Source organism: Camellia sinensis, chromosome 3, assembly GCF_055761805.1.
Source record: "Camellia sinensis isolate YWXY chromosome 3, ASM5576180v1, whole genome shotgun sequence".
Lineage (NCBI taxonomy): Eukaryota > Viridiplantae > Streptophyta > Magnoliopsida > Ericales > Theaceae > Camellia > Camellia sinensis.
In genome coordinates this window covers 40,717,079-40,730,129 of record NC_138963.1, presented here as the reverse complement: position 1 = coordinate 40,730,129, position 13,051 = coordinate 40,717,079, and the positions used below count along the sequence as shown (strand labels likewise).

The 13,051-nt window shown below is 35.8% G+C and overlaps 2 protein-coding genes across 2 annotated transcripts; both read left to right on the top strand.

The window, feature by feature from the left end:
• The first annotated feature begins 3,858 nt into the window (after window positions 1-3,858).
• Window positions 3,859-6,745, top strand: LOC114318625 (uncharacterized). The gene is made up of 7 exons (XM_082917970.1): window positions 3,859-4,113; window positions 4,430-4,492; window positions 4,619-5,041; window positions 5,684-5,846; window positions 5,937-6,178; window positions 6,271-6,660; window positions 6,737-6,745. The coding sequence occupies exons 1-7, from the start codon at window positions 3,859-3,861 to the stop codon at window positions 6,743-6,745; spliced, it is 1,545 nt and encodes a 514-aa protein (XP_082774096.1).
• Window positions 6,746-6,933: 188 nt separating this feature from the next.
• Window positions 6,934-12,210, top strand: LOC114318624 (uncharacterized). Its single transcript, XM_082919579.1, has 5 exons — window positions 6,934-7,196; window positions 7,939-8,282; window positions 8,984-9,247; window positions 10,208-10,413; window positions 11,176-12,210. The coding sequence occupies exons 1-5, from the start codon at window positions 6,937-6,939 to the stop codon at window positions 11,899-11,901; spliced, it is 1,800 nt and encodes a 599-aa protein (XP_082775705.1). The 5' UTR covers window positions 6,934-6,936; the 3' UTR covers window positions 11,902-12,210.
• Window positions 12,211-13,051: the final 841 nt, after the last annotated feature.

Here is a 13,051-nt window from a genome sequence, read left to right as displayed (position 1 = left end):
CTCTGAGATATTGGCTTAGTCCTGAAAAGATTCAGAACCACGAATCTGGAAACCTATTTGAGCTCGGACTCAAAAAGGTTCGGATCTACGAACCTAGAGATTCGAGGCGCTTGGCTTCGAACGGATTCGAATGCAATCTAGAAGTCGCTTTGTTAATGAGTCCCAGAACACTTGCGTGTTCGGAGCTTTTCGGGATCTATGCACCAGAATCATGGGTGTGATGGAGTTTGAACAAAAGATCTGATCCTAAGGACGGTGAGTGGAGATAAATTCATTGCTCGGTTAAACTAGCTTTTACCTGGGTCGAGGTAGTACGATCTAAGGGATCCCTGAGACTCGGTAATATTTGCGACAAGGCGTCCTCTGGGACTACCCCTGATCCTTTGGGATGATTGGAGATCGTTGGTTAGGTGTGGCTAAGAAGAAGTGTTCGCCGAGAGGTTGATTTCCTCTTCGGGATTTTCCTCACCTTGGAGAGCTCACCTCTTCGGACAAGGTAGTTAGAGGGAAAATTTCTCATGTGCCTTGTACATGGGCTCCATCCTACATCATGAAGTGTCTATAAATAGCATCCACCCATAATTTTACATGGGATGAATTTTGGAGAGACAACTCTTGGGAAAGAACTAATTTCCCTTCTCTATTATCTACCTTGAGAGTGAAAATGAAAGATCCATGGGATGCAAGGTAGAGTGAAAATGGGAGATCCATAGGAGAGCCTTGCTATTATTCTCTCTCTAATTACTTTGCCTTCTTCTTCATCCAATCTCTTATCTCCATCATTTCTTTGCTATTGTGTGCCTAATTGTGACTGCTAAGCCTCTCATTATTTCTAGAAAATTCAAGTTTCCTTCAAAGATCATCGAAAATCTTCAAATTCTCCTACAATATTCTTGAACCCTCTCATACAGGTATGGTCTGAAAATTTTCTCTCAAATGACCTGATAATGCTAAATGTTGTATTAAATTTAACAAGAGCTAACTCGCTCTCTCTCTTATGATGAGGTCTACAAATGACTATAGAATTGTCAAATTATGACATTCTGGCATCATCACTTACCAAACAAAAATGTGGTACTGTGGGATGTTAAAGTGGCAATCACCATTGAGGTTGCTCTTAAATTTTCTTTCCTTCCTTTATCCATCCCGGCAGCTATTACCTTACTAGGGCTTTGCTGGAGAATGGGTGGTGGTTTGCCACTCGAGTGTGTTATTACGAATTGTGGAGCTCCTAATCTGGATTTGTTCATAAATTATTTTTAATAAATAATTTATTTTTTTATCAATTAGTATGAGGTAATTTATATATATTATGAAAATTATATTGAAATGAACATTCCACTACTTACCAAAAACCCATCGACATATAACACAAGTACATAACAAATCCAATGAGAAACTAGTCCAATCCGATATTTGTACATCCCTAATGAGAAGCCTTCTACATGAGAAGTTATTCAGTGACCACGTGACCATGTTAAGCCAAATAAAACACAAGTTTTTTTGTTTTTTTTTTTTTAAGAACAAAATGATCCCAGTTGATTTTTTTTTTTGGCATCTCAGGCCCTTGAAAGTCGGCTGAAATAGGTAGGGTTTGAACAAGTTCTTCCTTTGAGTTGTAATAATAATCAACTTGCTTGGTTTTGGTTTCAGAAAATTTTACTTTTTTATTTTTTCGTATTTTAAAAAAAAAAATTAGGCACACCTAACATAAATACACTTAAAAAGTATAATATTTGTGGAAAAAATCTTTAAAAAATTCACTAAATACCAAAAAAAAAGAAAAAAAAAATTCAATACATTTTTCATATTTTTGTATATTTATTAATTTTTTAAAATATTTTTTCACAAATATTTTACTATTTAGATACATTTTACTGGTACATCTAAAAAAATTGCTTAAAATTTAAAAAATATTCAATAAAAAAAAAATTCAATTTCCAGAAAATTAAAACCAAACACACTAAATATATTTACTTTGAATGTCCTTGTGATCATTGTACCTAAACTCCAAAAAAAATTTAACTTTGAGCAAAGAGGACCAAGTGCCGTCCAATGTACTAAATTATTTTTGCATACAGACAGACAACATATTTGGATGGTTGTATGATTTCCATAGGGTTCATTTTGTTTCTATAGATTATATCCTTGTGATAAAAGCATCATTTCAATATAAAGCATCATTTCCATATTACCCATATATTTTAACATAGACTAGTATATACTAGTTGTCCTTTCAAATACAGAATCTACTAGTTGTCCTTTGGTTTTACCTAAATGTGATGTGCATCTGAACATCTTGGATAAGAATGCATCTTTGGATCATCTTCATGTGGTTAAAAGGCATAATGTGTGATTGGACACATGTATTCTATAGATTCGTATGCTATAATTGCTCTCTTGCATACTTTGTATTTTTTTGGGGAAAATTGGTAGGAGGGGAATAATGAAAGCGGAAGCAACATTTGTAGCAAATAAGACTCGAACCGAAACATCACATCTGGTAAGAAAGCACCATATTCACTAGGCCACCCGTTGGTCTTTTCTTGCATACTAAGAGCAACTCCAATGTACTCTCTAAATGAAGTTTGTTCTCTTCATTTTTTTTTTTAACTCTGACAGGCTTTGTAAATGACATGTTATTTTTTTTTCATCTATGCCTTGCGTGCCATAAAAAAAAAAACATGAATGTTAAGTTGGTTTGGATGAAGAGTTAGCCTAGAGAGTAGCGTTGGAGTAGTTCATAGAAAAATGGCCTTATATTTTGTGACATGTAATTTTTGTTTCTAAATATATTTTTGTTAGTTACAATAGGGAGTAGCTTTGAACGGGATCATCTGTCTCCAAAATTCCCATTCCTTGTCACTAATGCCTCCATGCCATACCATCATACCCCAAGATTCCTATGTTCGTCATAGTTGGATCTGCACATTAATGCTGTGTTTGGTTGGAGTTTTTGAGGTGGGATTTGGAAAAAGAATGAGAAATGTAATCCTATTTATGTTTGGTTATAATAAAAAATATATGGGAAAAGAAAGGGGGTGAGAAATAAATAAAGAAATAGGATACCTTTTAGGACATCAATTCTATTTTATAACCAACACAACCAAACATAGTTGGAATTTGGAATTCTATTAATTCTTTCTCCTTTTCCTTTCATTTCCATTTCCCTTTCTATTTCCCTTCCTAAATCCCCCAACCAAACACAGCGTAAGGAAGGAGGACAGAGGATTCCTGGCTGTGTCCTCAAAACATATTGGACAAGAATATTTCTACACAAATATCAAATTCCTGTTATTAAAAAAAAATAAAAAAGATTCTCTGCAGAAGAGAATGTTGTGTAGATCATGCCATTGGTAAAACATAACGTTAGGAAGCATTAGACTATAATGTTATATAGGTGCTTTCTTACACACTAGACAAGAATTATGAAAACAAAACATTTTGGTTTTTTTGAGACTTCACTATTTTATAATGCTTCTCTGTTTAATAATGGACAAAAGTTTATGGGCAGATCGTCAGATTGTTTATGAACTCTAAGGAGCATAAAACTAGGTAAATTTCGTTAGATTCTGTTCTATGGCCAACGCTTCAGTTTTCTTCGTTGACAACAATGAAAACCACTTATTCACCCAAAAACCAATGAAAACCACAGCTGTTTTTCCACAGCCATTGTCACCAACAAATCACAACATTACAAAATGGTGTATCTAGTAACATCCATATGCAGTAATAAAAGTATTTTTATATGAATGAATCTGAAACTCAAATTCCTTCACTCTCTTCACTCTGTCATCACCAAAAACTTTGGAAAAGATTTAATTTGATTTGGGATTTTTTTTTTTTTTTTCAAAGGAAATGGAGAAAGTAGAGTATGGTGATGGTGATGGGGATGTAGATGGTTATGATGCTATTGTGGTGGGATCTGGATATGGTGGTTCTGTTGCTGCTTGTCGGATGTCAATGGCCGGGATAAAAGTGTGTTTGATTGAGAAAGGCCGGAGATGGGAAGCTCAGGACTTTCCGACTGATAGTTTCAAGATCATGTCAGCTGCCAGGATTGAAAACAGGAACTTGGGGATCAGCTTTGGCCCAAAGGATGCTTTGTTTCAGGTCATTAGTCCCTCTTCAATTTCTTGATTGAGGAATATCATTGAAAAATAAGAATCCGTGTTAACAAAAGATTTCCTGTGATTGTTTTGGAAAAATCGCTCCCTCAGTAATTCATCGTTCTAGAATCATTCAAAGAAAAAATAGAGTCAACAAGTAATGGGGCCAGCATTAAGAACAAAACTTCGCATTGGTTATAAAAATGAATTACTGTTTTTAATTTACAGAAAAACATTAAGCATGTTTATATTTTGTAGACTAAGAAGTGTAAATAATTGTCAAATTGTCAAAAGGATGTATAAATTATTGTCAAATTCAGCTGTTCGAGACTAATAAGTGCGACATAGAGCACGAGATTCCTGCTAAAGAAGAGTCTGCAGAGGCAAAGATGTAATTTTTGTAGATAAATAGGTTAGCTATACCATATTGATAACTTGACTTGAGCTTTTATGTTTTTCAAATATGCAAAAATTCTATGCTAACATAGATTTGTTTGATCAAATAATAGTTATATGAACAAGATGATTCTCTAGCAGCAATGGCCTGTGGGCTTGGAGGCGGATCACTAATGAATGCAGGGGTTATGCTGCCAACTCCAATTCGCGCAAGGCGAAATCCCAAATGGCCAAAAGAATGGGAAAGAGATTGGGAGGCCTGCCAAGCTTCTGCTTCATCCATGCTGAGAATACAAAGTGTTCCTGTGAAATTTGCCAACACGAAAATCATGGAAGAAGTAGCTGGAGAAGAGTTTGAAGAAACTAGTCGAGGTCCATTGAAGCTCGGTGTCAATTTTGAGATAGAAGAACAAGCATCAAATACAATGAAGTCGCAAGAAATGGGTACTTGCTTAGCTTGTGGAAATTGTCTTGCTGGATGTCCCTACAATGCCAAGAACTCGACAGACAAGACCTATTTGGTTTCTGCAGTCCAGGTCATTGTCATTTTTCCTTACAATGTTTGAGCTTGCAAGTATGAATGATTCGGTGTGACAAGACCTAAGAAGCACAGACACGGACAAGTGACACAACTAGATAAATGAAAATGCAATTTTTCCAAAGAATGCATGTGAGGGCACATGCAAAACATGTAATTTTTATATTTATCAACCTTGGATTATTTACATAGTGAAAAACAACGGGAAATCACTTGTCCCCAGGGTGCTCGATTGAAAGAAAAAAAGGGTGACACTTCTTCCAGCATGCTTGGGTTGGACACCAATATGCAACCTCAAGACAGGTGTTCGTACTTCATAGGTTAGGACATACTCACAGAAATTGATCGCTCATTGAGATTTACATATCACTTAATTAGTATAAAACTGTTAGCTGGAATTGAGCTAGAATTGAAATTGTAGCCAAAAGCCATATTTTTTTTAAAGGAATAACTCAGAAAAATTGGAATTTTAAAACTAACTCACATGATTAATAGTCATTTGTCATGATAAATAAATAAAGGTGAAGAGTATTAAAAAAAAGAAAGAAAAAAGATGGTTAGCATCAATTATGAATGGAATCATCTGTTGTTGAATGTTCAAGCTAATCTTTTCTCTCTTAAATCAAATTGTGTGATACAGGCCGGGTGTACTATCAAAACCGAATGTCAAGTTCAGTATGTGGTAGAAAACCCAAATAACATTTTTGAAAAAGAACAAAGAACAAGAAGAGAAAGAAGGCGGCAGTGGCTTGTCTTTTTCAATGAGATCGACTATTTAACATCCGATTTTGTTATCCTCTCAGGTAATATATAATTTACAAAAAGAGTCAAACATCAGTTCAATTTGGGTTGTACAAATATTAATCAATTTCTTAAATTAACTCATTCTGCAGCTGGAGTGTTTGGTACAGCTGATATACTATTCGAGTCCCAATTGAGAGGATTGAAACTCTCAGAAAGACTTGGATTGGGTTTTAGCTGCAATGGAAACACTGTTGCTTATCTTGCAGGAAGCCCTGCACCTTTGAGTGCTTATGGCATAGACAAAAATAGTTTCTCAAAAATACCCTTCCAAGAAAGGCCGGGACCATCCATTTCTTCGTCATACACTTCCTCACTGGGATTCACAATTCAGGTCGAATTTCATATTCATATAACCAATCCATTTTTTATTTTTTTTTCACATTAAAAATTTTCCGAGCACTTAAACTTTTTCTAATATGGCAGAGTGCAATACTCCCAACCGCGTATCCTTACTTGCTATTTAAAGGAATTACAACTTATGGATGGCCACGTGGCTCGTGGTTCTTACATGGTGTCATAGACAAGCTAAAGCACATGTTAGGACTCCAAGACAGCAAAGCAATGATTCTCAATGCAATGGGATACGATGAGAGTGATGGAAAAATAACATTTGAAAAGGACACAAACAAACTATGTTTTAGTCCACCTCACGATCCTATACTTCCACGAAAGATTGAGGCCTTCCAAAAGCTTACTAAAAAATTAGGGGGAATTTTGTTCATGTCAAGGTTTAGGAGCACATCAGTTCATCTTCTAGGGGGTTGCAATGCATCATCAGACTCTTCACACGGGGTTTGTAACCCCAATGGTCAAGTATTTGACAAAAAGTCTCAAACCTCAGTGTACCAAGGCCTATACGTTTGTGACGCCTCGTTAATACCTTGCTCAGTTGGCGTAAATCCATGTCTAACCATAGCTGCCTTAGCTGAGCACGTAAGCAGGCACCTTGTGGAGGATGTCCTCAAGAACAAAAGAAAACAAAATACAGTTTCTTATCCGAAGCTCGGTTCAATCACTAGCATGAAGTTTGGAAGAAGCCCGGAATCGATGGTTGTGTTTAGAGAAACTATGAGAGGGTATGTGGGAGGTATGCCATGTGAAGCTTATCTGAAATTGAAGATGAATTGTAATACTGATGAGAAGGAAATGCATAGAAATAGTACAATTTTGGGAGTTTCTCATCAGCTATTAAGGGGTAAAGTTGGTGGATATGTTGAATTTAAGGCATTGGAGATGGATAAGTTACATGTCATAGATGGGGAAGTTGATTTGTGTCAATTGGACAACAGAACTCCATACACACAGTGTATGCATTATCGACTCCTCCTTGCAGCCTCTTCTGGTTCCAGGTCATTAATTTATCTTCTTTCTGTTTTTATTTTATTTTATTTTATTTTTTCTATTAGGGACCATAAAATTTACCTAGAAAAATACCAAGAAATTATTATGTGGTTGAGATTCATTCCAAGTGTGGATCCTACTATACATTAATAGTATATGGACCACAAATCAGTATTTTGGGTAAATTTCAAGAGAACTTTTACAGGTTCCTAACTTTTCAGTTTGTTTGTTTTTGGGAGCAAATTACACTTTACCTGCTTAAGATATCACTTCATATTACGTTATCCCCTCAACTAAGAAATGCTACACTTTGTTGCCTTGAACTATTCATTTGAATCAATGTGAATATTCCGTTAAGAATCCATTACATAAATTGCTGGAAAATTGATATGTGACTTACACATGACATCTCAAATATTGTGAAATGCTTAAAATGATCTTATTCTTCTTCTTTTTTTTTTTCCTTCTCTCCTACCCACATCAATAGTCATGTTTGTCTACACCATGCCTGTCATGGCTACGGTCGTGGGTAGGACAAAGGAATGGGGAAAAAAAGGAGTAGGCCAGTTTAAGCATTCCATAATATTTGAGATGTTATGTGCTAAGTCACAAGCCAATTTTTCATTTATTTTTGTAACGGATCTTTAACATATATACACAAATTGATAGTTCGAAAGGATAAAGTGTAATTTTCTCCTCTTTTTTTGTTGAATTGTTTCCTAAAACTAACAGAAATTCGTTTTGATGCAGATATGTTCTTGAAGGGAAGAAGGTATTGAATCCTTATCTCTATGCATTATATGCATGGAGGGAGACAACAACAATGAATGTGACACTCAATAGAGTCTCTATGGACGGTTCAAAGGAAAAAATGTTGAAATTAAAAGGGAAGCTGAGTATTTCCATGATAGAGCTCCTCAAGAGCTTGATAAGCCTAGAAGGGAACATGAGGGGTAGGTTTGTGTGCCTTGTGTTGCAGACTCTCTTCAGAACTTACTTCTCACAAGTGCCGCGAGGGTGTCACAAGGACTTCAACCCACCAGAACTCCACCTAAGGCCTTATCCAAGCAGTACTCTGCATGAGGTGAAAACAGGTATTTTCAAAGCATAAAAACCAATTCCTTGGGAAGCTTAGAACTTCACTTGTACTTAGTTCAGCTCAATCTCAAAACAATCTAGCATTTGGGGAGAAGATAGGGGAAATTACAGGAAAATGGGAGGTGGGGGAAAAAAATTACAAAAACATGGTTCAGATCAGATATCAGTTACTGAACAAAATCCTAGTTCGGTAGTTGATATTTGAACAATTAACTTTTGTTTTTGTTTGGTAGTTGATATTCAAAAGGAGAAAATGGTGTGAATTGAGAAAAAAAAATATAATGTGCAAATAGAAACTCCATACTAAGAGGTTGAATCCACCTATATGAAATGACAAAAATGCCCTTCCCTCAGACCGGAGAAGGTTGGGAGATAGTTGAGGAGTAGTTGGCGATTGCGAGGTTGGGTGAGGGAGGGGGCCGCAGACGAGAGAGGAGAGAGAAGAAATGAGGGAAGAGAGAAAGGGTGAGGGGCAAAAGAGTAAAAAAGAAACCATGTTTTTGCAATTTATTTCTTTAAACCCCTACTTCAATTATTTTTTATTCTCCATCTATTTGCAATTATTGCCCCTACCTTCCACATTTTTTATTCTCCATCTATTTCCCCCAATCCCTCTCTCTCTCTCTCTCTCTCTCTTGTAATTTCCCAAAAAAAATCAATTTCAAAGTAATTTTTTGCTTCTTGGGAAATTGTGCAGAGGATGGGTTTATCATCAGTTGCAGACAATGGAAATGCAATCAGAGTCCGTGGAGGCCTCAAGGGGAAAAGAAACTAAATCCAGTACTACTAATTAATGGGCATTCCACAGAGAGTTATTGCCTACCAACAGAACCAAATGATTTGGTTAGAACTCTACTAGATGAAGGCCATGAAACATGGTCACTTCAACCAAGATTACACCCTCTGAATCCTTCCAACAACTTCACCATTGAGGATATTGGCAAATTTGATATACCTTCTGGTAAATTACTAATATTTAAATTTTAGTTCAGCTTAGAAGTTCTTGATACCTATGCTATGTCATGTGAACTTGGCAACATGTGCCGGGGCGGATATATACCGAAGTGTCCAATTCGTATAACACTACAACAAATAAAAGTTTTAGAGATCAAATTTTTTTGTCCCTAAAAATTTTTTTTTGCAAAAGATATTTGGAAACCAATTCTTATTGTCGCAAAGATAGTCACTAATGCTGTGTTTTGTTGGAGGATTTGGAGAGGGATTTGGAAAGGAAAAGGGAAAAGGTGTGTGAAACTATGTGAAATTTAGGCATATTTTATTCTCATTTCACCTACCTTTTCCATTTCCCTTTCCAAATCCCTCCTCAAATCCTCTAACCAAACACAGCATAAAAGTTTGTCTTGAAAAGTAAAAGAAAAAGAAGACTTTTTAGCAACAAAATTTTGAAAATGTTGCTAATAAATGCACATTTTTGGGACAAGAATTTGTTCAAAAAAAGTTTATTTTTTAAAACAAATTTTGGTCCTAAAAGGAGAGAAATTTGTTACTAAATGCCCAATTTCGCCCTAAAAGTATAATAATAACACTTTTGACAACAAATATATTTTTAGCCTTTAAATTTTTGTCTTTAAAACCTTAGTTTGTTATAGTCAATACATGACTATTCATAAGTTGCAGTGGTAAAAAACGTGTTTAATCCAATAAACTTGACTGCTTATACATTTTTGTTAGATGCATTTATAACTAGGAATATATCTCTCTCTCTCTCACACACACACACACATATATATATATATATATATATCTCATATCCTGATCTAAGTGTCAACTTTTCAACACAAATAGTAACTTTAGAAGGGTCCATGCAATAAAACATGACACTAACCAATATATAAAAAAGAAAAATCAAATGCTTTTGTTGCAAGTTAACTCTTGATTTTGATTATTATTATTTTTACAGTGATCAATAAAATCCATAGTATGCATGGGCCAATGACAAAGGTACATGTGGTTGCACACTGTGTTGGAGGGTTAGCCATACATATAGCTATTATGGGAGGCCATGTCTCTGCAACTCAAATAGCTTCTTTGACTTGCACCAACTCTTCAATGTTCTTCAAGCTCACTCCTTTAGCCACTTTCAAAATGTGGCTTCCCCTCATCCCTGTAAGCTTTCTCTCTCTGCATTCTCACAAAAATATGGACTAGTTGACAAATTTGGGGACTGAAATTTATCCACTGTAAAAAGTAATTAGAAGTAAAGGAAATTAGTTAGAAAAGAAAAATGATATACTTAAATAAATTTTAAAAATTAATTATCTTGAAATTAGGGGAGGCGTATTTTCATATATTGTTTATAGGTTATCAATTTTTAATTGGAGTAAGTTGGATCAAACATATACCCAAACATAAGAAAGCATATATTTTCAAATTTTTGAATCCTTTTCAATGTTTTCAAATCCGATATCTGCATTTTAAGCTATGTTTAGATCTCAAATTTTGATAAGAATTTTAAAAAGGGAAAAGAAAATGGAAGGGAAATGTGAAACTTTTTATTTTTCCTCCATAAATTTTTACTCAAATTCAAGATTCAAAAACACCTTTAATACAAACACAAAATCAGATTATAACAGTTGAATATAATTTGAACACCTATTTGTTATCTTTTTTTTTTTTTGTTCTTCAAGCATAAAATAATTAAATAAATTCAAGAACAACTATGGTTTTAAATTCAAAAATAAATTTTTGGTGTATTTCAAAAGATTAAGTTATTTTCAAAAATAATTCCTTATAAACAATTTGCCAAACAAATTTTTTTAGTCATGGGATAATCAAGACAGGCCTAAAATCTACATACCTCTAAACATCATGCTATATTTTTTCCAAGCCTGTACATATCCTTACTTTAAAACTTCAATCAAATTGCAGATATCAATGATGATCCTAGGCAAGAACAAGATCCTCCCTCTCTTCAAATCACCATCCTCCACTCCCCGGCACCGCCTACTCAAATTCATCGCCCGTCTCATCCCCCGCTCCGAGCGATGCACGTGTGACGAATGTGAAGTCTTCTCAGGCATCTTTGGCAACACATTCTGGCACGACAACATAAGTCCTGCCATGCACTACCAATTAAAACACACCCTCCCACGGCTTCCCATGGCCGCATTCCCTCACCTCAGAAGGATTTGCAACGCGGGCTTCATCGTGGGCCCCAACGGAGAAAACTCATACGCCACACATCCCGAGAAAATGACAATCTCCTCACTTTACGTGTCAGGTGGGCGGACTTTGCTTGTGACTCCCAAGACTTCTTTTTTGGCTCACAAGTACATGAAATTGCACCAACCTGGTTTTAGGCATGAGAGGGTGGTGGTGGAGGGTTTTGGGCATTCAGATTTGTTGATTGGGGAAGAGGCTTATTTGAAGGTTTTTCCTCATATTTTAGAACATATTAGATTGGCCGAAGAAGGAAGAGATTGTGTGGTGGTGGGTGGTGTGAGGAATAATAATAAGTATGATAAAGAGGTTTTGGAATGGGGTGATGATCCATTTGTGGAAGAGAATGGGGGATTTTGGAGCTGTGTTTCTCCTATGGTTACCATCTGGTTGCTTTTGTTGTTTTTAGTTGTGGTTGTTTATATTTTGCTTTAGAATTCTGTTTGGTTGATGAGAAAATATGGGAAAGAGAAGCAATCAAACCTTTTGTGATAAAAAGTGATCAAAGGGGAGTCTAATTTTGTGTTAAAAGTTTATTAATTTAATGATTGAATGAGTGCTCTGATGGAAATGCTTAGATCCTAAAATTAGAGGACCATTGTCCCATTTTACTTTAATTTAAACTTTTAGGATGGGATCATTGGACCATGGAAATATTTAGATCCTAAACTTTTACTGACTGTCGATGTCACATTGTACCATTTTACTTTAATTTAAATTAACAATGTCATATTTCTTCTCTTGTATTTGTCACATCTCTCTCTTTTCTTCTTAAATAATTCACCCCAATTAGCGAGTCTTTTGAAATTTAACATTTTTGGGAGCCTATTTAACAGCTTCATTGGAGCATTAAAATATAAAATTTATCACTAACTGTTTTTTTTTGGTAATAAAGGGATATTATAAAGCTAAGATAAGTCAAGCACAAATCTGGGATAAGAAGTTCCCATGGCATCCATACAAACATGTTCAGTAATAAAACCACACATAGTAGGATAAATATGAAGGCTTTCAGTCAGCTTGTGTCATTCTTTGGCCAACAGGTCCGCACAAGTGTTTGCTCCACGGAAAATGTAATGAATGTCCTGTACGTGGTCGAGGAGCCACCTGCAATCAGAAATTAGATTACTAAACGGATGATGTATTGGAGGCCGATTGTTCAACAGATGTTGCACAGTGGTTGCATCTGTCTCTACTTCAATATTAGGCATGTTAAGGTCTCTTGCCAATTGTAACCCGTAATGAAGTCCCCACAATTCTGCTGCTACACTAGTTGTGTATCCAATGTTGCAACTGAATCCACTAATCCAAGTACCATTTGAATCTCTGATGATACCTCCTGCTGAGGCAGCCCCGAGATTGCCGTGAGCTGCTCCATCAATGTTGAGTTTGAATCAGGGATGGTCGGGAGGTTTCCAGTTCACAAAGGATAAAATCTTGGTCTTGGGCGAGGTAAGGAAAATTTGAGATGAATTGCCAATGAACAGCATTAGTAGTGATAGCGGCAGGGTTGGGAAGGGGGGATGGGTTGGTATCAAAACAGAAGGCGTTGCAGTGTTTCCAGATGGTCCAACAGGTGAGGGGA